At 47.5% G+C, this 24,257-nt stretch overlaps 1 protein-coding gene across 3 annotated transcripts; it reads right to left on the bottom strand.

The window, feature by feature from the left end:
- Positions 1 to 13,286: 13,286 nt before the first annotated feature.
- Positions 13,287 to 21,315, bottom strand: XAF1 (XIAP associated factor 1). Of its 3 annotated transcripts, XM_026106524.2 has the most exons (8): positions 21,225 to 21,315; positions 18,926 to 19,061; positions 17,779 to 17,835; positions 16,715 to 16,970; positions 15,835 to 15,902; positions 15,229 to 15,582; positions 14,676 to 14,745; positions 13,287 to 13,432 (listed from the first exon to the last, which is right to left on the bottom strand). In XM_026106524.2, exons 1-8 carry the CDS (start codon positions 21,254 to 21,256, stop codon positions 13,419 to 13,421), a joined length of 987 nt encoding a protein of 328 aa, XP_025962309.2. In that variant the 5' UTR covers positions 21,257 to 21,315; the 3' UTR covers positions 13,287 to 13,418. The 3 variants fall into 3 exon arrangements, with proteins under 3 accessions (XP_025962309.2, XP_064379069.1, XP_064379070.1); XM_064522999.1 differs by lacking the exon at positions 13,287 to 13,432 and having other exon boundaries at positions 13,439 to 14,745; XM_064523000.1 differs by lacking the exons at positions 13,287 to 13,432; positions 18,926 to 19,061 and having other exon boundaries at positions 13,439 to 14,745; positions 21,225 to 21,304.
- Between the last annotated feature and the right edge of the window lie 2,942 nt (positions 21,316 to 24,257).

Genomic DNA, 24,257 nt, shown 5'->3' with positions numbered 1-24,257 from the left:
ACTAAAGGCAGGAAGGAGATCTCCTTCCTCCACCCTCTCCTAGCCCCATGCATCCAGATGAGCTCTGCAGGCATCGCTCCGCTCCTCGCACATCTGCACACTCCCAACACGATGGGGCCATCAGCACAACTTGGGGGAGCCCAGTACTCGTACGGATAACAGAAAGAAACAAAACCTCACCATCTTCATCAGGTTTGCAGCAGGACAGACGTTTTGTGTACTTCAAGGAGCCAGTTACACCGTTTCCACACACAGAGATAATGTTGGTAAGAAATAAAATGGTGCAAGCAGGTGGTGTGCTGAGCTTCCTTTACTGCACTGACGTGTTCAATCAAGCTAACTCAAGGGTGTCTTAGAAAACGGTCTCGGAGGCAACAGGCTAAAGGGGGGAGGCTAGATCATTAGGCATGTCTGTAAGCAGGCATCAGACACATTCAATATTTCCAGTACTAGATAGAGCATAAAACGTGTGTTAGCAGCACCTACAAAGATATTTAATGGTCTGTTATTGACCTCTGGTGAATATCAAGCTAAGGAAATTCAAAGACATTCTCTGTGTTATAAAAAGCAACTATAAAGTAGACTTTTAAACATCCTTTAATTAATTTAATGGAAATTTCCTTTATCAGCTTTCTGCTGGGAAGGAAATGAGGACCAAAGGCTGAACTGGCCTGTTCCAGGGGGGCTTTCACCAAAGGGCAAGGCACTCACCTGCCTTCAGTGCCAGAAAGTTTAATCTGAGTCCATAATGAATTCTGTCACACTCATCCAGCTGTCAGGAACTGGCCAGCAGACCTTTGAATTTGACTTTGTCAACTGCAAGAAGACTTGGCCTGCAAACACACTTTATGAAAGCTTAGTAGCCAAACTTTTAGCTGGAACTGGTAGATATAGCATTACCTCCGAGAGCAATGGAAGAGCTCTCAACAGACATTTCAAAAGCAAGTTTAAATGGTCATGAAAAAGTTCCGGTTTACCAGCACACTGAACTGGTTCATCGCCCATTTCTGTCAAAACAGCATCCGTGGCCCATGGCCAGTCTGATTGCACTCATGACACTGGTGGGAACCAACCCACCAAAACAAAGACCGTTCTTCTGCAAAAGCTCAGACAGGAGAAGGAAGGAGGGCGGGGGGAAGTCAGGGCTTTTGCCCGCTAAACTGTCTTTGCTTGGTCCTGGAAACACCATTTCTGGGGAGTGCGGCTGATGTGAGCATCCAGCTCCCTCGTGAACCACGGGAGGGGGAGCACGGCACAGCCCCAGCCCCGGGGACCCCACGGCCCCGCGAGGAGGCCAGGCAGACGCGAGGCACCTGCCCGCCTGCCCCCGCCACGACGGCACGGTCCCTGCCACGGCACGGCGCCCGCGAGGCAGCGCGTGCTGGTCCCTGAAACAGCCAAACGGCATGAAGTCACACAAAGAATAACATGGTCTGAAGTGAATCTACGGAGCCTCCAACTTCAGCTCTGCTCTTTCCATCAGCCCTTTGTCACAACGACAACGGAGGAAAACAACACCGCCTAAAGCTATCCCAGCCTTGAGTGACAGCAGACACAGTAACGGGCATAATTACAATATTCATAAGTAAATTTTCATGATAATTAACAAAGACAACTGTCGTCTTTTGTTCTGATTACCTAAAGATATGTTAAAGTCGGTTTGCATAATTAATTATCAAATGTAAGGTTCCTTACCAATCTGTGGAGGTTATTTCAGGGAGCTTGTTCAAGGAAGTCATCTCCATAATAAACATTACCTGTCACTTCTCACCTTATAAATTATTATGGTGAGGTAAAAAGAAATGCAGATTGAGCAGAAAGTGGAAGATTAAGCTCTGGAGTTGTTATCGGCAACGAAATAGCAAACTCACAGGAAGGTGGGAAGCCTCTTTGCCAATTTAGACCACTTCTGTTCACAGTTACATCTGTACTCTTTCTAAAAAAATTAAGAAACCTGACAACAAAGCCCCATAACTGCTGTGTGATCATCAGCTGTTCAAAGTTTGCTGCTGCTGCTTTCAGCTCAGGGAGGAGGGGCAAGCACGTCCCAGCCTCTGCTCCAGCGGCATTTACCTGGCTCCCTGGCTGGGACCCTGGTGATCCACAGCCCCGCTTGAGCAAACACTGCTCTGCAGATCCCCACAGCCTGCTAGCAAGTTATGTGCAGACCACTGATGTCTGGCTAATATTAAATCAAATAGATTATTTCACAGAGAGACAGATTGGTGAGATTCATCTAAAGCAAACTAGAAATGGGCGCAAAAAAAATGAAGTTAGCCAATTAGGAAGGGCTAGCATTTTAATATTACTATTAAAGCTGCAAGTGGGAAGAGCTGTTAAATAATCCATACTAACAGTGTGAGAGGGCAAATTAGTTATCTTGGCATTTTAAGTGATAATCGACGGCTGAAAACAGAGGAGATGGCCTTTCCCATCTGCCTTGTTCCTGCGTAGGCTCCTTGACAAAACAGAAGAAAAGATTTTTTTCTTTTTAATTAAACAGAGTCAAAATGTAAACTGCAAATGTAAGTAAACTGACTGGAACTAATTGCAAGGGGACTATTAAAAGCTAGATGAGATGCCTCCCTGTTTCACTGTCTCATGTCCAGCTGGGGGAGCTCGACACTGGAAGATGAAAGACTGATGCTCTGGAGAAGGGACACCGCAGCGAGGACAACTCACAGGCAACAGGAAATAAATACCCAGGCCAACAGGCGCTGCGCCGCGCTCCGGGCATCCTCCTCCACCCGCGCCCCGAGCCGAGCGGCTCCCGGCAGCGTGGGCTTTCCCCCGAGTCCCTCCGTCCGGAGGCTCCCGCAGCGCTGCCACTCTGCTCGCCCGCCTCCCAGCCGTCCCTGGGTGGATACGGACCACTTGCGTTTGCCTCCATCGACTGGCAACTGCTGCCAGGGACACGTGCCGCTGCAGCACCCAGCTTTACGGGCACCCGGCAGAGCGGGCCAGCGCAGCCGGGGATCTCTCTGAAGTTCTTATGTCCAGGTGGGAAACGACGATTGTCAGTTGCTGACTTCCCCCCCTCCACCTCCTTTGGTCTAAGGCACTTTCCCTCATGTTTAATTCACTCTAAAATGAACTAACAACGCAACGCTTGTTCAGGAGAGCTGCACGAAGGAGGAAGGCCCTTACCACGCAACAGCTGCAAGCCCGGACTGCGCCATCGGGCCAAAAAGGCACGACGACCTCATGATAATAACCAGACTTCTTCCTACCACGTTTTTTTCCAAGAGCCTTCCTTTGAGGGGGACCGAAGATGGGTTCAAAGACAGCAGGAGCAACATTTAGGAGGCAGTGGAGTCAGGATATATTGAGCTGTCTGCTTTACAAGCCAGCTAAAATACTCTCTGCACCTTCGAACATTACACATTTAACACTTCAGCTAGGTGTTTCAGGCCAAGTCCAGCAAACAGCATTGTCTTGGTACACGGATTCTGATAATTTAAGCACTTTATTGTGCGTTATGAGGCAGGAATTGGGTGCAGTGGCTGTTACTGAACAGCAGCACTTCTCAGCAGCTTGCCACAAGCATGAAAAACAGCCATAACATACTGGGTGTTTTGAAAAAGCCCCTTACTGGAGTCCTGCCCTAGCACATTCGTGTCACGGAGAGGCTTATTGCTAACTCGTTAAGGAGAGGATCTGTTCCCGTACAGATAAACGATGGCACAGAAATCGATAAAGTCTTTCACCTCCCTCCGTCTCCAGACCTTGCTCAACGAGCAAAGGTGATCCATGATCAGGCGCTGCCTGCAGCTACAGGCAGCTGGATTTGGTACTGTGCCTCCTACCATCCCCATGGAAAACTGCTAACAAGTCCCAAAAGTCTCTTTGCAGCAGTTCCCATCTCTTAGGTACTAAAAATACATGAGAGATTACTGGAGTGCTTAAAAAACATTAGTAATGGAGCCACACCATGAGCTACAGAGATCCACAAACACACAGAGAGGCAGAGAGGAAACATACAGACTGTTTTCACCACAGCTATTCCAACGAAGGAGAACGTCTTTTGATATGAAGGCTTTAATGCCTGCAAGTCTACTGTAGAAAAATAAGTATCAGTTGAAATTCTCAGCTTTGTGTACTTGTGTTGCATTAGCACTTGCACATCACTGGAGGCTCCTCAGTTACCCGTGAGCAACACAGGCCACGGGAAGCGTCGGGGTCAGCATATCCTGCAGCACCCTGAAATCCTCTCCCTGCAACAGAACTTGGGTGAAACTATCTTCCCTGTATCATTTACGAAATGGAGATGATACTTGCCTCCTCTGCAAAGTCCCTTAAGTTTTATGGCACAAAATTGTTAGAGAAAGGAAGCTAAGTTCTGCTATTTGCGTATTTGCTGTGACTAAAGCTTCGAAAATATCAGGATATGGGGAATTAAAAATGCTGGAATGAGACAACAGGGAAAACTCACCCCAGCACAGAGGTACAAGAGCAAACAATACCTGAATTGTAATGACATAATTAACTCAAATTTGCCTTAACTTATCACAGTGGAGAATTTCAGCCTTGATGCTCTTTGGGACAGGAGTATTCCCTTCCCCTGGTGTCAAAAAGTGACAGTGAAACCTGAATAATAAAATGGTGATAAAATAATATGCATCATTTTCCCAAGAGGCATATTATCCATTCCTCTATTTACATTTAAGAGCACAAGACCAGAGGAGGAGTTTTTGCTCGGGAATCCCTTGCTACGATAAGCAATGTAAATGAACAGTCCGGTACAGCCCAAGCCGCACACGCGCGCACCAGTGGCCTTCGCCGTCAGGAGGGACAGCAGTGCTAACGCGGAGCGGCGAGGGGGCCTCTGTCTCAGCTGTCTTTGCAACCGAATAAGGCTTTCTCAAGGGGAGCTCCTTGCACTTTGCTATGCTTGATCAGTCCCAAAAGACATAGTTCTGCAAGAAATCCACAACAGAAAAATCATTCCTTTGTTCCTCCCCCCCATCCCTGATTCAGAAATTCTGCACCAGTCTTTTGAATGTGAAACTTACTGGCATAATCTCTGAGTGCCAAGGAGTGGAGCCGGGAAAGTTAACCCTGTCTCAAGGGGAAATAACCAGATAACATCTCCAGTGAGTAATCTGAACTTCCAAACTGAGGACAGCAGATTCCAGCACTACATGGGACAGACTCCACGTGAAGAATACATCCTTTCGGATGGCGCTGGGTTTGCAGATGGGCAGCACAGGCTGGTGCCCTGCACCGCGCCCCGTTTAGAGCCAGCGGGACGCTGCGTGCGCAGTCGGGGACACACCATCGTCTGTCCTGCAGGTGACAGGCGATGGCCCCGGCTGTCTGCATCGCGGTGTTACCGCTCCCTGCTCCCGCAGCAGCTCCCGCGGGAGCCTCGGTGGTAATTCCACAGTCAACACCACGACTGATAGTAATTGCTCATCCCGCCTCCTCCCTGAGCGGAGGGAGACAGACTTGTAAGTCAGCATTAACGGTGATTTTCCCATTTTTCTAGCAGAGGGAGCTAGAATTTAAAACCCCACTGTAAACAATAATCATCCTTGGGATGATTCTTTGATACACAGTTCTACTTATCACAGTTTATATCATTTCTTTGCCTTTTTTAATAAAAATATAAAGAAAAAATATAAAGATCCAAATACTTTTTTTTTTAATATAATAAAACACGCAAGTAAAACCCAAATGATATGTCCCAAAAAACAACATAAAATGGATTTATCCCAACATATTAGAAAGCTCAAGTTCTCAGTAGGGAAATATAATGAAAGGCTCAGACTTTTGAAGAATTAAATCTATCTGCAGTGCTTCTACTGGGCACGTTACAAATGCTTTAATACTGTCCACAACATTGAAGCATGAAATCTCCATGAAGGATGATCAACTAAATATTGTTCATTTTATTTTAATGTCTCTATGAATTTATTTGCATACTTCCGTATACTTGTTTGTTAATGCAACAAAAATAAATGCTTAAATAAATGTATTTGCCATGCATCAATTTTTAGTGCAGTTTATTGCTTCTGCAATGAAATACTCAATATGGGATTCATTTTCATGTGTTATGATGTGTGTTTACACTTACCAGCTTTGCATTGCAAGCAAAAAAAAGGGCTATTCAGTTTAAAATCCTATTTTGCCACATTTCATTGCACTCTCCAAACTGGAAACACATGCCTACAGGTTTTGATAGCCAGAAGATATATTTACATATATTACATATCTTCACCATGCATCAGTGACTGAGAAAGTCATTTAAGGAAGTTGATTTTTTTAAACAAAAACCAAACACACCAAGGTGTCTTCTGCAACAAATTTTGGGAGAATATTCTGCACATCCTTCCTCAGTGAAGCTTGGGAAAATATTTCTGCTACAAGAGAATGTTTTTTGCCCATAGAGTTACAGCTGCCTTGTCTGAAAAGCTTTAGATTAAATGAGCCCCTCCTGATGCTAAATTGCATTAATCTCACCCCCAAACCCACAGCAAGTTTTGTGTAGGAAACCTTAGGTACATCATACCAATATGCTACTAACATGGGTAATTTCAGGGGTGACCGACGATTTGCTTTTGACCCACATCTCGGGTCTCTCTCTCTCTCCCTCTCTCTCCATTGTATCTGTGATATTTTTCTAAGTAGCTTGGAAAACACGAAAAAACAAACAGCTTTTCAACTAAATTAACAGGCCACAGAAAGGCATAATAGCTCTCCATTCAAAAACAGCAGTGTAGGAAATCATGCAAAGCGGGGGAGCGCCCCTGGGACGCAGCCGGCCTCCTCCGTCCCGAGCGGGCCAGCACCGCGTCGCCAGCCCGAAGGGACCGGGGGGTCGCTGCCCCGCGGCGGGACCGAGCTCACCGCGGCCTCCCAGGCTGCGGGTCCTGGCTATTTGCTTCCCTGCCCCATCTCTCCCTAGACCGCGGTACGCACGCTGCCGCGGAGCTAAGCACACGGGAAAGCCCTTGGGGAGCCGGTCAGCTCCTGCAACCGGGAGGGTCTCCGGGAAGAGGCCACCAGCACGGACGCGCACCGGCAGCCCCGGCAGGCACCTGCGCTTGTCCGGCTGCACCGGGGCTGGGCCCGGGGCCCAGGAGCGCAAAGCCCTCCCTTCGTCAGCTCTCCGGCTGCCTCTCACGCGGTTACAGATACAGTGCAATTTCCCCAACAGCCAGTTTGGGCACGTTTCCCATAACTGTCTCCTTCGCAGCCATCCGTCACCATTTGGTTATCACGACACTTCATGGTGTTGGAAAGAAATGCCATCTTGTCACAAAGACAACAGAAGTGTTACTGAATTTTTCTTTTAAAACCAAGCAGCTGGCCTGACTGACTCGCGTTTTTATCAACCTGCTTGCTCCATGAGCCTTGTAAGGGGCCTGTGTTAAACAGTTCGCATCAAGTCTCTGGAGGAATTTGCCTACCCCGTTTCAAGAACAAAATAGTGCAGTGCATAAGGATGCGCAGCTATATGTAAGGCTGCTATCATTTTAACATGTGCTGCTGTCTTCGAGGGAAGATCACCCTCGCCAGCTGTTAATGAGAGCTCATCCAAGTAGCTGTACCGCTTCTGCAAACATCTGGACAAAGACATCATCTAGGCCTGTAGATTGCGGGAAAAATGCCTTAAAAAAAACAAACAACAAAAAACAAACAAAAACCACAAAACAAACAAACACACTGTAGTATTTTTTTCTGAATCACTGGGAAACATTCATGCACTGTAGGAGAAGACCAGTCCTGGTCACCTAAATAGTTTATTTTATTTATTTGTTAAAAAAGTAGTTTGGCTCAAGTTTGTGCCCAGTTTTATCCAGATGCGACTCAAACCAGGCAACCCAAAAAGCCTTTCAACAGCAAACGGAGGGCTGTCAATCATGAGGTCCCACACATAGGACATAGCTTGTAAAAAATATGCAGCCTATTTTTTCTTTAGGAATGCTCAAGCCGTATGTATGTGTTCGGTTGGTTCTTAACAGATGATTGTTACCCTCTGTATTATTGAAAGTCCACGTCCCCGCAGAGGACAGTAGTAAGTACCGATATCCCACACTGACCCTTGCAGCAGAACCACAGAGAAGCAGAAAGGGTCATTCAGCTTCTCCCTATCGACCTGCTACAGGGTACGCTGCCAGTTTACCTTCTTCACTTAGTTTTCTGCTTCCTCATCCCAGCAGCGCGGGGGTAGGATATGCCCGCCGGCTTCGCGACGCGCTGTAGTCGCACAGCTCCTGCCTGCAGACGGCCAGCCGAGCCTCCGGGCGCGGTCGAGGCGCACGCACCACCGCACCGCCACGCGCCGGAGGGGACGCCGCCGGGGACACCACCGAGGGAGCGGCAAACGCGGTGCGCTGCGTGCTCACGTCCCACAGCCTTGCACTGAACCTCTCACTACGGCACTGGACTGACTCCTAAACACGCAGGGAGAGGGATGCAGGCAAGCTTTTACCGGGGAAGCAGTGTCGCGCAGAGCTAGATTGCTTCCTGCCACTGCTGTAGAATAAAAGTACGTCTTAAGCTGCAGGGTAAAACCCCCAAATTCCAGCATATTCAAAACACAAGCAGTGTGAGGAGCATAGCACTACAACATCCAAGTACTTATCTCTGTGAGTCTGAACTTCATTTTCTTACTCAGAATTATGCATTTAATCTCACAATCATTTTCTGCTTCAGTAAATGCAACCCATCTAATTTTTTTAAAGAATGAAACAATAACAAAACAAATCCTCACTACCAAGGAGAACCAGCACTCACCTGTCCTGATGTCTTCTCCAGCATCCTCAAGCACGTCCTCTTAAGGCAGATCCCAGGCCCCTCTTACGGGCTTTCCATGTCAGGCCGCAGAGGGCTCGTTGAGTCCTCATTGCCGTCTGGTGACCAGGGCGGTTTCCAGCCTTGCCCCGGCTGCACTGCCCGCCTGGGGCGTTGCCAACAGCAAGAGCCAAAGGAAGGGAGCTTGTTCCCAGCCTCAGGCTTGCGTCGCCCTGCCTATGTCCCTTACAGACCCTCAGGCCTGGGATCTGCGGCAGGTCACCACTGCTCTTTCATGCGGATCTCTTGTCTCTGCAGATGAGCCAGTCTTTTACCCTCCCCCTGGAGCGGAGCAGTTTAGAGACAGGTGTTTTTGTAAAAATGAACGGCTTTGCTTTGTGCTGCGAGGAGCTCACCAGCGCTGGGAAGGGGGCTGCGGTGGTGGAGAGGACGAGCGCAGCTCCCGGACCGGCCACAGCCCGTCCCTCGCCCTGGGGAAGGGGAGGTTCAACGTGTCTTCAGGTGTTTTCGGGACCTCTAGCGAGATTTCTTCATCTATCCGCTGCTTTCTGGGGCACAAACTGTCGCTCCTGGCTGAGACGGGCTGGCACCTGCTGGCCCGGCACCACGGCGGGGCTGGAGGAGACACCACGGCGGGGCCGGGGGAGGCACCACGGCGGGGCTGGAGGAAACACCACGGCGGGGCCGGGGGAGGCACCACGGCGGGGCTGGAGGAAACACCACGGCGGGGCCGGGGGAGGCACCACGGCGGGGCCGGGGGAGGCACCACGGCGGGGCCGGGGGAGCGCGGCAGGCACCACGGCGCGAAGGCCCGGAGCCCCGCAGTGCGACGCGACGTGGGAGCGATGCTGTTGACGCTGCTGTGCGGCCCGGAGCACGAGGAGACGCGGGGCGACGCGAGGCGCGAGGAGACGCAGGGTGAGGCAGGAGCGCGACACGGGGCGCGAGGAGACGTGGGCAACGCAGGAGCAGGCGGGCCGTGAGGGGACGCGGGGGGACGCGCGCGAGCGCGAGGAGACGCGGGGCGCGAGGAGACGCAGGCCGTGAGGAGACGCGGGGCGTGAGGAGATGCGGGGTGACGCGCGCGAGCATGAGGAGACGCGGGGCGACGCGCGTGAGCGCGAGGAGACGCGGGGCGACGCGGGGCGTGAGGAGACGCGGGGCGTGAGGAGATGTGGGGTGAGGAGACGCGGGGCGCGAGGGGACGCGGGGCGCGAGGAGACGCGGGGCGCGAGGAGACGCGGGGTAAGAGGAGATGTGGGGTAAGAGGAGACGTGGGGTAAGAGGCGACGCGGGGCGCGAGGCGACGGGGGCGGCACCCTGCTCCTCCTCCTTCTCCCCCCGCCCGGCCCTGGGCCCCGCGGCGGCTCCGCGCCGCCCGTTCCGCTGCCAGCCAGACGATGCCGCCGCGGCCCAGGCTCACGGCAAGGAGCCCTGCGGCCGCTCTGTAGTACGGGCGCTGCAGCCAGCTGGGCCTCCCTCCCCCGAGAAGGATCGCGGCCGTGTGCGCTGGCGTCGATTCTGTGGCCCTTCCCGGAGTTCGCCACGCGCGACACCTGCGTTGCCTGGCGCCGCCGGCCACAGCCACGACGGGGGACGGGGACGGGGACGGGGCTCGCGGGCCGGTGCCACCAGCACCGCACAGCTGCTCGCTGCTGCCCGCCTGCAGGGCCGCCGGCGAACCGGCCCGATCAGAGTAAGCGGCATAAAATAGCGCCCGGGCTGCTGGCAAACCAGCCCGATTAGAGTAACCGGCGTAAAGCAGCGCCTGAGCTCTCGCCAGACCGGCCTGGATTAGAGTAACTGGTGTAGAATCGCATCCAGGCTGCCAGCGAACCAGCCCAGATTAGAGCAACCTGGCATAAAATATCGCCCGGGCTGCTGGCAAACCAGCCCGATTAGAGTAACCGGCGTAAAAGCAGCTTCCTTTCGGCTCTGTTGGGGGTGTGACCTGCTTCCCAGTGCAGCTGTGTGGGCAGGTGCTGGTACAAAGTGGGGTGGCAGCAGGAGGGGGCAAAGGTAGGAGCCACCCTCCCGTGGGAGCATCCTGACTAGGAAAAAAGGTGTGTTTTCCACTGAAGCTATTCAGTTCAAAGGAAGGAGTTTCAGGTACAGTCTGACAGGCTTTTTGTACCTGAAATCTGATTTGGTAATCTTTAATTTTGCTCTCCATTTCCTGTGACCGGAAGACACCTGAAGGGAAAGACTCGCTGCATGGAAGTACAGGCAAAAATACATGAGAAATCTCAGAGCGGAGATAGTTTACAGCCTTCTCATGTGACACCCCTGAAAGCTGAGGAAGAAAGCTGGGCAGCTAAGGAAAAATAAATGTTTATTAAAGCTTCCACTCAGGGAACTGCAAACTTCTAACAAATCAGGCCTCCCCTTAAATCAGAAGTTTATAGATAGCTCAAAGCAAAATATGTGCAGAGTTAACATTGCACAGGCTTGTAGTTCTGGTCTGTGTGATGATCTGGGGAATTCTGTGTAGCTTTTATGGTTCTCTCTGTTACTGTGCATTCCTCATGCGTATGGAATGGCAAATCCTAGGCTGAGTCGAGCTTTGCTGGCCTTTGCTGCAGGCCAAGCAAAGCCAAGAATGGCTCTAGCACCCTGTAAGCAGGGAGGGTCATTAAATGCTGGTGTCTGTCCGTTCACTTGAAGCGCTCTTCCCTACAGAGAGCAAACACAGCCAGGCAGTCTTCTGTGCCTGAACACCAGCACAGAAATAACAGAGCAATGGCTAACTGGTTGGAACAGTCTGACCATCTAATAAAACTGGTTAAGGCACCTAAGGAAGAGGCTGAAGGATATTAAAAAAAAGGGGACAGCACTGGTCAGAGACTATGTAATTGAAAGGGCTGTTTCTGTGTGCAGTGCATCCTCCTCTGCATGTGCATTTCCATTTGCATTTCCATTTCTCTTCAGCTCATGTTATGTTTACCAGCCCTCCTCAAACAGACTCTGAAGAACAATAAGGAACAGGGGTTCCTAGGAGGCCTGATAAGGTCTTAAAGTCCAGCTTTGTTGCAACCTGTTCAGACCACAAAATAAACAACACTGTGTGAGAGCTTATGTTTGAACGGAGATAGGTCCCCTGCTGTGATGTATATCAAAAAATGTTAAGCTTACCAAACTATGCGAAGGTCTAAACTAGCGCAATATAAAAAAGGATAAATTCATGCATAGAGTGATATGGATTTAACAGGCGTGTTTTCACAACCCCTCCCCTAAGTATGCGAAATGCTCGTTGATAACACCATGTTTAATGTTAGATCTAGTTACCAGAAGTGTAGAACAATTTTTGGAAGTTTAAAATTAATCTCAGTGAGAGTGATGTGTTAGATTGTGTTTGGAAATTCCATCTTAAATCAGGTTAAAGTACTCCTGCAGGGTTTCAAATGCAATTTTCTAGATTCTGATCAGCAAAACATCCAGGACAGATGGGGAGTCAAGTCATGTACTCTTGTCTCCTCAGTGGTAGAGTTTCATATTTGGATGAATGAGGTCAGAACACATGCAGGAAATGCAGCTGATGGTTGCAAACAGCCTTCATGCTGCAAAGGTTGAGGCTGGCTTCAGGAGTTGCTTACAGTCACCAGGTCCCATCCGCAATGTTGACATTAGCCCAGGGGCTGCTAGGGTGTAGGCACCTACTCTCAGACTATCTACTGCGGTGTTCAGCTCACTCCTGCCCATGTGGATGTGCCTAGGCAGCGTGTAAATGAGCCTAAGCCCATGCCGAAGTGCTGAGAGCGTTCTTGAACTCAGCCTGACTTTGCATCCAAGCTTTGTGTGTAAATCGTGCAGAGAGCAGCAAGTTTGGATCTGAGACGTGAAATGTTACTCAAATCACAGTTCATCATGCACATCAGTTCCAGCCATCCGTATGTAAGATTAAACATTGCTAAAGGTGGACGAGAGGAAAATGGCTCCTTGTGGTAACTGTTCTGTTAACGTGTAACTCAGTGCTTATGGGTGGAAGGTGCCATTCCGAATGCTGCTTCACAAATGCACACACAGAGTACAAAAAAGCACCCACTCACTCCGCACATTTACCTTTTCCACCATCAGGCTCTATGAGTTTCCATTTGGACCATTTTCTATCAGGCAAACGCCCTTAGTCGTCCCTAGACGTGTCTGCAATCTCCTGACACTAAGCTGTTTGGGCTAGCCTTAGGTTCAGCGGTGAAACTCCCACTGAAGTGGAGAGCAGAATTTAATGTTTTTAAATTTCACTGGGCGATGCCCAAAGATGCACTAAGGCCTCAGTGACAGCAAGGGGAATCGGTGGTGCTCAACATGACAAGTAATTCCGAACTGTTCATTTCTTTCTTTCCCCCCAGACAAACATTTTTAAATAAGCTGTTCTCCCTGCTAAAGTGGGGTGGAAGATGTGCATTCCCCAGGTAAGCTTACACAGAAATATTTGAAATGATAACAGCTGTTGAGCCCCATTATTTTTAGAGTTTTCCAGTGAAATCTGTTAAAGGCCTCTCTTAATAAAGAATAAAAGTCAAAACCACTTTTTGTTCTTCATCCAGAGCAGTGAGTCACTTTTATTTTTTGCCAATAAAGCTAGTGTACTTTCAGTGCTTTCTGAGCTGAAGCTTCATTCTGAAGATGTATCTCTATTTCCAGATTTAAGCATGAGTGTTCTAGAAGGAGTCTTCTGTAAAATGAACAAAGCCCAGTTATCAGTCTTTTTAAAGAGCGATTCACAGTTTTACAGCCTTCCTGTCTCCATGTCATTATTAAGTAGAACAGTCTAAAGAAACATAATGCAAGTCAAATAATCCATGTAATTATCATGTACTTATTTTTATTTGAGTCATCCTGTAAATCAAAACTAGACAAACCCTCCACTGTGTACTGTGGTGTTTGCTGTCTCCGTTTGAGCAGGAGATGAAAGTTTTATAGGCAGAAGTAAAGGAGTTCTCTTACTGAACCAGGTAGATAAACACAAATTGAGAACAACTGCTTTGAGTTTCATTTAATTAATTGGGCTGAGAGGAAAGGATACTTCTTAGGATCTGAGAAGCAAAGCAGGGTGTTAGCAAAGGGAGAAGTAAGATTCACGGCCTTTTTGGGACAGTGGGAGGAAAGAGATACCTACAGATTAGTGCAAACTCTGCTGGAAGTGTTATCTCAGATAACTAAATCAGTGCTTCTACTGGATGCATAATTTTTACTACAGAAAAAGATGAATTTTACTTCTTATCTGCTGAAACTATTTTGTAAACCTACATTCAGGTTGGAACACATAAACCTAGAACAGAATGGCTGTGAAACTTTTGTGCTGATCTCTGCTTACAGTGGGATGGTGCTACCCTGTTCATAACAGCATAATTTGAGAGGTACCATATGTGGTTTTGTGTGCACATGGGTGTGAGTTAGGAGATTGAAGAATGTATTGGTTTTGAAGCAATGCCTGCTTAAAAAAATTACTGAAAAAGGTACTTTTTGGATTGAGTGCAATCAGATATGACTTCTGTGAGTCGTTTATGCTGCAAACATGCAATCTTTTGGAGGTAAATTATCTTTTCATTTCTAACTTGTTTAAAATGCATTCTTCATACTTGTTCTTTCCTTTTGGAAAAAAAAAGCTAATGCTGGGGAAAACAAAAATTACTTTGTTTTTGTTATTCTCTTGACTTGAACTAGCTCTTAATTCAACTATCAAATGGAAAATTAGCCTTTTTTATTTTTTTCTTTTTTGTTACAAAAACTGACTATTGAGTCTCTCCAACTACCTCGTGGGAACCCAGTGTGTTGGAATACCAAAAAGCTTTGCAATATTCTGAATGTTAACTCTTCTAGATGTACTTCCTCTGCAAAACATTGTTCCAATTTGCCCAATACAGAATAATTCTGGATGACAAATTGTATTCTACGTTTCACAATTTCTGCAATACCTTCTTTTCCATGACTTGATTTTGGGTTCATCCTGGTATTTTGTAAAGATGTCAGATGTAGACACTTGATCTGACAAATAAATAACAATCATATTAAAGGAGAGTTTAACATTATATTCAACATGCAGTTATATTCAGTAGGGGGACAACTGGGCCCCTGTGTTGGGACTGAAACTTATCTAGAGCTCCATCCCTGATGCAGCTCAGATAGAATCATAGTATCTTTTTAAAGGAACAGTATTAGCCTATAGAAAATAAGGAAAGTGCTGAAGACTTTCCAGGATTTGACCTTAGAATTAATGGCTTCAGTTGTTGCTACTTTTTCCTAAAACTGAGGCAGACTTTAGGCAGCGGAGCTAGTCTGTATGGATGTGATCATAAATAGCTAATGAAATTAGCCAATTCCATGCTTTACAGAGAGGATGTACCTGCAGCCAGTATTTCATGCATAGCTCTAGAATAGGTCCTGGGACGTCAGGTGATGTGTAGTGACCCTGTAGGTACGCCCCTTATTTAAGTGCACGGGAGACAGAGCCCAGGTGTCACTTCTCACCTCGTGTTTCTGAAGGGTTGGAAGTGGCAGGAGAATGTTGCAGTGGGCACAGGTCACCATCACGTCGTAACACAGGGTGTCTTTAAGACCTTGAGGTGATGTGGAAAGCCCACTCCTCATGGGAGAGGGAAAACCAAGCCTCTTCTTGTTCTTCGGAGGTTTGAGCAAGGTTTTGGAGGTCAATGGCTGGTCCCTTTCTTTCCCTTTGGGACGGACATCTTTCCATGCCATTGCATTCTCAGAAGTGGAAGATGGAGCCAGGGAGGAAGAAGACTGAGGAGGGTCAGTGCTGTGTTTTGAAGTTTTCTGGCCAGCAGGAGCCTTTGTCCTTGTATGGGGTGCACTACATTTATTCTGTAAAAAGTAACAAGGTAAAAAATGGTATGGCACCCAGCTATGTAGTGTATTGTGGTTTAGGACAGGCATAAGTCATGGGGAGCAGCAGTGGAGACCATCTCACAGTAATGCTGCAGCTGAAAATGTTGTATCATGACACTACAGTTTGAGAAGCCAAAACACACTGCCCTTTCTTACATAATGTGCAGCTTTTTGTGGCTGGAAACTAGGAAATTAACTGTTCTCTGGTTTAGCATCAAATCTACTTACCAGATGCTGGAGGTACTGATCATCTGGGAATGACTTATTGCACTTCAGACAAAGATTGTCACTGTCACCTTTAGGAGGAAAAAATGGAGAAACAGTACTCACACGGGTCATCTAGATAGGCTGCTCAAACCCACCTTATGGTCACTGATCCTAGAGAAAGTCACGACTCTTAATTCCTTTTCAGCTAGTGGGATTAGCATCCTGTCTATCTTCTGCTCTTGGTACCACTCAAAACCAGCCCAACATCCCTTCTTGTGAACTTCAGGATATTTGTCATTTCACTCCAGCCCCATGCTCTGTGACTCAGGGTGCTTTTTCTCCTACCTTGTCCTAGCTAATTTTAGGCCAGGAATGTCTATGTCCCGTTGCTAGGGGCTTTGCTTCCTACAGTTTATTTTACCAGCTGTTGTATCAGTCCTACTGGTGCCTGTTCCTTTCTGGAATCATTGACAGGATTCACATATCTTTTGTCTTGTCATAGTCTGTCTGATATCTCTGGCCATATAAAGCTGCCCAAAAACCTCAAGAAATCAAAGTACATATCTCTGCCTTCAGATATTGAAGTAGGAGGAAATTCTAAATCAAATTTCCTCTCTATGGAAAGAGAAAGCTCTGCTTGTTTTCTGACAGAAGGAATTTCACTTTCAGGATATAAGGGAAGCATAAGAAAGAATATGGCCAACGAGCAAGAAGCTGGTGGAATCACTTGACTTTAAAATAACCAGCATAACTGAAAACAACACTTGGCCCTTTCACTGTGGTTGGTTAAACAACAATCCCTTTCAGTCTGAATTAGTGAGGGTTGTAGAGAAGGCAGGGGAATTTTCATTGAGATTTAACAGGGGCGAGCCTGTCCATGACAATGAGGAATTCTGATTACCAGTGGTTGGATAAACTAACGTTGTGTGAGTAGATGCTTCGCTGGTTTGAAAGTTCACATCCTTATGGTTGGACGGACCACTTTTTTGACAAATATCTTTGTGTTTGTTCTGATCTTTGTACATGACATATTTGTTACATTCCCAACACCGCTCTGTTCGGCTGCCACAGGTATTCAGGTGTTCCTGCAGCTTGTTGAAGGGCATTTCCAGCTCGCAGATCGTGCATTTCATTGCTCGTTCATGGCATTCCTTGGCCTGCACATGAACAGAGGAAATTACTGTGAACTGTCCATCAACTGTAAAAAGAGGGCATTGGGTGAGAGGAATGAGTGTTTAAGAATGTATCTGCACAGCCAAATGAAGGCATGGAGTTGGCCTATCTAGGCTAGCTTTAAGTTGGGAGAATGTGGGCGATATAAGGCAAAATGGGAATCAACAGCAGTGAAGATGTGTTGTGTCAGTATAGATTAGCAACAGAGCACAAGCCCACCTAGAAAATTCCAATACTTAGCAACCAGAAACAGGTGAAGCCTGCTGTGTTCACCGCTTTGGTTCCTTGAAGTGGTTAGACTAAAGCTAGAGTGGACCGGCTGCTCTCGCTCCCCAGCTGATGCCACTTCCTTTGTGCATCTCTTCCTTAGCTGTCTCCCTGGTGTGACACCCTTGACAGCTCCTGTGCAAGGTTCCTGTGTGAGGAAGGACTTTCACTCTGTGTAACCTCCCCTTTGGAAAGCACGTAATATGAGTGTGGGGGCAGGACAGAAATATCTTTGGGAAGTTCTTGAACAGCAGCCTGAGGTGTCAAGGATGAGAAAGTAACAGATTATTTCCTAAAATAGAATATCACAGCAGGACTGGATGGACAACCACCACAGACGTACTTATTTACAGGGGGTTAAAGGTATGCCAAAACAATGCCACTGTTGAAAAGTTTGTCTGATGGTGGTCCAGGACAGGAGGCGGGGATTTGTACGTTTTTGCTCTTGCCCCCATTAGTGTGACTCTTGGTGGCTGGACAAAGGGTTCAGCCTCGAGGATGACAAATATCGCACTCTGTACTTACCTTGTGACACTCCAGCTGGTACTGCTGCATACTCTGGTGACAAAGATTACATCTGACCTGCAAGTGAAGCATACAGCAGTTCATTGGGAGCGTAGCAGGATGGTTAGTGCTTTCGTATGGCAATACCAATTCAAGCTGCTGTGATGAGCTCCCGATTATTTTCATCCCAATCACTGACAAAGTTCTGGTGAATTTCTGTTTCTCTATCAGACCTGAGCCGTGTTGTTGAGATTTTGAGGAAAATCCATATCTGATGATTCTGCAGGAAGCTGTCATTCTGTGCAGAGATCCAATTCTGAAAGGTCCCAGTGTGAGATACAAAGTGTATTCAAAATTTTGACTGAGGTTTAATTGAAAGTATAGGGCTGATATTCAGCTAGTCTAAATTATGATAGGCCCTATAACTATATAGGAGGCATGCTAGTTTTCTTGAGGCTTGCCAAGAGACTTACCCATGTGTTCTGTTATGCAAGTGAAATCAATGGACTTGCTAAACCAATAAAACTAGTAAGACAGAATAAAAATTCATGCCTATGTATTCAGGCTTCAGAATAGTACCTCTAGCTGCAGGGTTCCTAATAATAGATTTAAAATGTCATGAACTTGCTATATGAAGAGCCAATCAACTTACTCTGCCCGATCACTTTTTTTTTTTTAAGTTGTAACTTTGTACAAGCAAGGCTTATGTCAGACCAGCTACTGCCCATCTTTGTCTGCATCATCTAACTTTATGCTGGAGCAGGCACTGTTCATCCCTATATGACTGACATAGACCCCACACAATAGCATATAGGTGGCTTCAAGTCTGTACTGCATGCTCTGGCTAATTCATGAGCAACAGTAGTGTGTATTCGTGTCTGATCTGTGACTGTATTTCTGGGAAAGCTGGGATGAACAATCCTAGAACCACAGTGTAAGCTATATTCCCTCAAGCTGAGTGTGCAATAAGATCAATAGATCCTGTAAACAGGACTGAAGGGTTATATCAGACCCTTACGGATTTTCTGGTTAAACAATTATAGAAGTTCAAATATACTTAAAATAGAGCACTATATACTTAAAATAGAGCACCAGAAACTTACTTCAGGGCTGGCAGAGCTTTTTGGTATCTGCAAGAAAAACCTGAAGAAAGTGGAGTCTACCTCACCTGCTTGTGTGCTTCTGTTTGATGGTCTTTCATATCCTTTTGGGCAACTGGTTCATCACATTCTGGACAGAGAGTGAGAAACCGCAGGCAGTGGGCCTCATGGAGGGAGAAATTGGCAGCAGACACATCTCGTTTACTGCCAAGTACAGAAATGGAAAGGACTGAATGAACTGGTTGCACTCAGATGGTTTGTCCCTGAAACTAGAAATAAATATCTGTATTCTCATTCACCCTAATGAGACATTTAGAGACTGGGCTCTGTTACCGAGGTTCTGCCATATTATTAGGGGCACTTCTGAAAGGGACCAGGCAGCTGCTAGAGGCTCCTGGTATATGGGTCCAACTTTTGTTTCAGGAAGGGTTACAGCTGTTGTTTACGTTCTTTACAGATGCAGAAAAGAGGGGCCTCTCTCTGTAAATTGAGACTTTTCTGGGTGTCATCTGAACCATCTCAAGATTTACAGCTCTGGCTTCCAGTGGACCAATTACAAGGTAGCCCAGCCAAGGGCTGCTGCGTTCACAAGAACACTGTCTCTGGGCTGAGAGGCACAAAGATGTTGTCACCATGCTCAGTGGGTTCAGGAAGAGTCAGTCTATAAGGAATCAGTTGTTTGATTTTAATAATTGATGTGGTTATAACACTTGTGACTAAGATTGAGATACAATTTAACAGAGCTCGAGTGCAATCTCCTGAAGATATTTCTCAGTGTGAACTTTCAGCAGTGTAAAACTGCCATTGCTCCCCTTGGAACGGCTTCAGGGTGGCCTCAGCTGATTCCCAGGCTTCCTCTGCCCGCAGGGCCTGCTCTGATCCCATGAGACCTGCCTTAGGATGTTTGCCTCACTGCTCTCACTCCAGGCCCAGAGACACCCATGTCTGGGGCAACAGGATGTAAGGTGTGTCCCTGTCACTTCAAACCCTTTGCTGCAGTGGGCCAGGGACACTGACAGGACGTCCTGATGGCTGGCACGAGGCGCTCGTGGTCGCTAAGGCCTCGTGGATGAAGGTGAGCCGTGCAGCCTTGCTGGCCTGCAAGAGCAGAAGTCTGCCTGAAAGGACATGCACACTTCAGCTCTGCCGCCGCAGAGAGGCGGGAGGCAGAGCAGCCGATGTCATTCGGGCTGTCTGCGCTGGTCCTTGTACAGAACCTGACGTCGTGACTGGGTCACAGACCAGCCTGCCCAGCGCATTCTCTGCCCTCTCAATGTGGAGGGAACAGCCAGCATGAGGCCGAGTAATTAGGAACAGCCCAGCCCCAAAACAGAGCAGACACGGCAAGAAAGCCCCAGGGAGAGAGGTAAGCAATGAGCTCTTCTAGTTTTCTCAGGGAAGATAGGTTGCAGCAAGGAAATGTGCTTTAGGCATCAGGAGAAGCTTCTCATGATGAGGATGGATGAACACTGGAATGGATTTCCTGTGGGGATGTGTAATCTCTGTTACCAGAGAGTTTTTAAGAACTCATTAGACACACATCTATCAGAAGTGTTTTAGGTTCAGTAGTTCTGCCCAGGAATCTTACCAGTGTTCAACAACTGTTTTAATCAAAGGATCCCCTATCATCTTTTAGAAAGAAATCCACAGGCCCTCTTTGGGCAAGGCTGAGTGGTGGTTTTCTTTTCTGATCAAATGAAATTCAGGCTAAGCTTTATTTATTAATTTAATTTTAATTCAGATGCTTTGTTTCCTTGCTTGCGCTTGGCCTTGTTAGGTTTGACTCTGTGTTTGATTGCAGTGCTTCACAGCCTTCCTTCCTATAATTTGCCTAATGGCCTACAAGCTACTAGTTGAGACACACCAGGCTAGGTCACCTCTCACAGCCCCTTTCAGACTTTTCTTCCATGAGAGATGGCCAATTATCCTGAAAATTTGCATATTTTGTCACTTAGCTGCAAACACAGCAACAGAAAGGAACATTAGCCATGAGGGAAAACTGAGGCAGCTGCAAGATTTGGCACGGTCTGTCCACTGACTCCTCTGTCAGATGCTATGAAATTACTCTCAGCGACATTATGTAAAAAGAGAACAAGGCCTTTCCACCCTTCTGCACTGGAGAAGGCTACGGAAGAAACCTCTCAACAGGAAAGCAGCAAGAAAACGGCAACCTTGAAATGTGAAAATAACTAAAAATCTTTTTGTTTAGTACTCAGTAGCTAGCCAAACTTTTATTTCTTCCAGCACATATCCCCCCTTCGGTCTTACTCTGTCTCTCTATTAAGGGAAGTACGGATAGTATTAAGGAAAATCTTAGCAAGCTCTTGAAACCCTCACACTTTGTAGGAGTGGAGACAGATTTCTTACCAATTTTTGCAGAACCTGCTCTCTTCAGTCATAATTTTTCTCTTTATGCTTCTCAGGTTTGTTTCTTCAAGAACTGAGGAAAAAAAGAAATGAAACTGAAACTGTCTGTGGCAATAAGCCCACCCCAAACAGCTGCTTAGCCAAAAATTTTTTAAAGGAGAAACAGCAGCATTGCCAGACAAGTATTAGTTTTTACTGTGAGTTTACTCAAATACAGATTTAGCCACATAGAGATTAGTTCACTAGTCCTCAGAGGGTCTTTGGGGTGTCTCCTTCCTGCTTTCCCAAATAAGGTTAATTACAGTTTATTTAGCAGAAAGGCAGTTTTGCCCCCTGGAACTTCCCATCAGGGAAGGTGTTTCCCCCGTCCTGCTGTAACAGAGGCTGGTTGGGGTCAGCCAGCACTCCCTCCCGCCGCACGTGGGGCACATCTGTCCCTCCCGCCGCACGTGGGGCACATCTGTCCCTCCCGCCGCACGTGGGGCACATCTGCCCTCTCCCGCCTGTCTGCAGGCTCCTGAGCAGGGAGGCAAGAGGCTGCAGCAGCCCAGCCACACACAGCCCCACAGGCCAGCAGCTCCAAGGCACGAGGGGCGGTGGGACACCCTCTTTCAGGAGCCTCCAGGCCTTGAGCTTCCCTGCCCACTGGCCCCCTGTGCTGGCAGCCACGGACAGTTAGCACCAGCACCCATCTCCAGAGAAACCTCCAGGGACCATGGCAGTCCCCTGCTGTGAACTCACCTTTGATGATATTTTACTCATAACATTGTATTCCACCAGACTGGAGGTAGAGGTGGGTGCCAGAGGAGAGGGAGAGGGCACACCGTGAAAGACGGCCAGGAGCAAAGCCGCCTGTCTCAGGCGCTGTGGTGAGCGAGGCAGCCCAGGCACCAGCCGCGCTGCTGGTGAGGAGGGCTCTGCACTCAGCGGGCTCTGCCTGTGACCGTCCTGTGGCCCCCACGTGTGGTCCCACCGCTGCCTGCCGTGTCACCATGGCCATTGTTATCTCGGCCACCCGTGCTGATGGCTGTGGGACCTGTGTCGCATGGCTGGTTTGCTGCGGGGAAGGAGAGCAGGGACACACGGCGGCCACCTCCGCTGTGGCAGTCATGGTAGCATCCAGCCTCCCAAGCCCACCGTGGCACCTTGGCCTCCCTGGGGTGACACTGGCCCACCCTGCCAAGGGCAATGCCCGTGTCATGAGGAAAGCTAGCTGCAGCAGAGAGGGAATACTCACCCACCATCAGCACTGGGGAGAAGCCCAGCATTCATCCTCTGTCCTTGCCGCATCATGCCTTGCTATGTGGCTGCTCAGCCTTGCCCCAGGGGACACCTGGACCCCACTGTTTCCCCCAGTGACCCTCAGACTGCTTCAGGATATCTGAGTATGAGCAAGGTGAAACCCCCAGCCTGCATTAACTAGCTTTGTCCTTTCTCCCTGCACAGGTCTGGCCGTGGCTGGGACGGACTGACTTACCATCAGAGGCCACCGGTGCAGCAGGCCCGGCTTTCACTGGATCTCAGGTGGGTCTGCAGACGTCATCCCTCAGCCCAGCGCAGAGTAAGCCAGAAGCCCAGGCTGCGAGTTCCCCTTGGCTGTGGGAGAGGGACTGTGTCATATACTGGCCTTACTGTTTAGGGATATGAGGGGCTATGCAGCCCTATTTTTTAGAATTTACAAAGAATTGCAAGCCAGGGAGAAACAGGAACAGAATTTCATGTCTTTGTTTCAATGCTGGTATCAGTATATTCAGGATTCTCTGATGGAAGGCCTAGAAATTGCCATATCTGTTACTACAACAGATCTTTTACAGCAGTGCAAAGTGATGAGCTCTTCTTTGATGTAATAGACCATGCAAGGTGGGGTATAATGAGATACAGGAGATGAACTGACCTTCTCAGTGTGTAGAATGGGGACAATAATATTAGTTCTTCTACTTTGCAGAGCTATTGGGAAAAATCATTCAGTAGTATTTGCATAATGTATTGTAATGCCATATACTACAGATGTCCCAGGTGTTACTCAGAATTTGGCTGTCAATTCAGTGTGGTTCATTCTCCAACCATAAAAGCCCCTTCCGGCCCCCATTTTTCTCTGTGAAAAATAAAAGAAGGAGAAAAAAGAAGCCAAATAACCCATCTAGACCTGGGAATAATTGGTGGCGTTTTGGGGGATTTTGTAACACAAATTATGTAATGAAGCAGAGAAAAGGCTTTTGAACAAATATGTTAATGAGATGGCAGCTAAAGGAGAGGATTACAGAGTTGCCAATTACAAATCAAAATTTTAATATGATTTTGTTTTGGTTTTGCTATTGTAGTCATTAGGTTGTGCAGCATTTGAATATACTTTAGGGCTTCATGCAGTCTATACAGGAAATACCAATTCTAGGGCAAGAAAGTCTGATCACACACTGACTGAGAAAACCCCACTGACCCAAAATTCATAATGAGAGCTTTTATGTAGAAAGTTGTTGGGCACAGCGATCGTACTGAAAGAACTGTTCGTTCAAAGTCTCAAAAGCTTTTCTTGGAAAAATATCAGATGCTCCACTGGGAACTTAGTCGAAGGATACTCCTAAAGCGACACAGTGGACTGGCAGCGGCTGTGAAAGTACTGACTGGAGGGAAAACAGAAGGTAACGAAACAATGTTGTTCGCTGAATGCCAGTAATAACTCTTTCTATTTAAATCCTGTGTAAACCTTCCAGTGCAAAACATTATTGTACAAGACCTCTTTTAGGCATCTTTTCAAGTCAAGCATCACACAGAGGTAAGTTCTGAACTGGTTGTTTTTTAAATGTTATCTTCAAAAGCCTGGGTAGAAGAATGATCTTTTTCTGCTAAATCCTAGCATGTCTCAGGATCAGTTGTTTGGCTTTTGTTTCTCAGTGTCAAGTATCAGAGTACTTACAGTCCATCATTAAAATAATTTTGTTAAAATTTCCTATCTCTGGCTGCTGCATAGAATCTGCAACTCTGTAATAACTTAAAAAAGAACGTGAGAATCATTTTTGTCTTGATAGGGGATAG

Source organism: Dromaius novaehollandiae, chromosome 19, assembly GCF_036370855.1.
Source record: "Dromaius novaehollandiae isolate bDroNov1 chromosome 19, bDroNov1.hap1, whole genome shotgun sequence".
NCBI lineage: Eukaryota > Metazoa > Chordata > Aves > Casuariiformes > Dromaiidae > Dromaius > Dromaius novaehollandiae.
The sequence above is the reverse complement of the archived record's forward strand: the minus strand, read 5'-3'. Positions and strand labels throughout refer to the sequence as shown.

Excerpts from the sequence above, each read along its gene's own strand:
- XAF1 (XM_064522999.1), bottom strand. The coding sequence starts at position 21,256 with ATGACTGAAGAGAGCAGGTTCTGCAAAAATTG. Across the intron at positions 19,062-21,224 it reads AGCAGGTTCTGCAAAAATTG|TAAACGAGATGTGTCTGCTG; the intron begins GTAAGAAATCTG and ends TGTACTTGGCAG. Across the intron at positions 17,836-18,925 it reads AAACAGAAGCACACAAGCAG|GTCAGATGTAATCTTTGTCA; the intron begins GTGAGGTAGACT and ends CTTCACTTGCAG.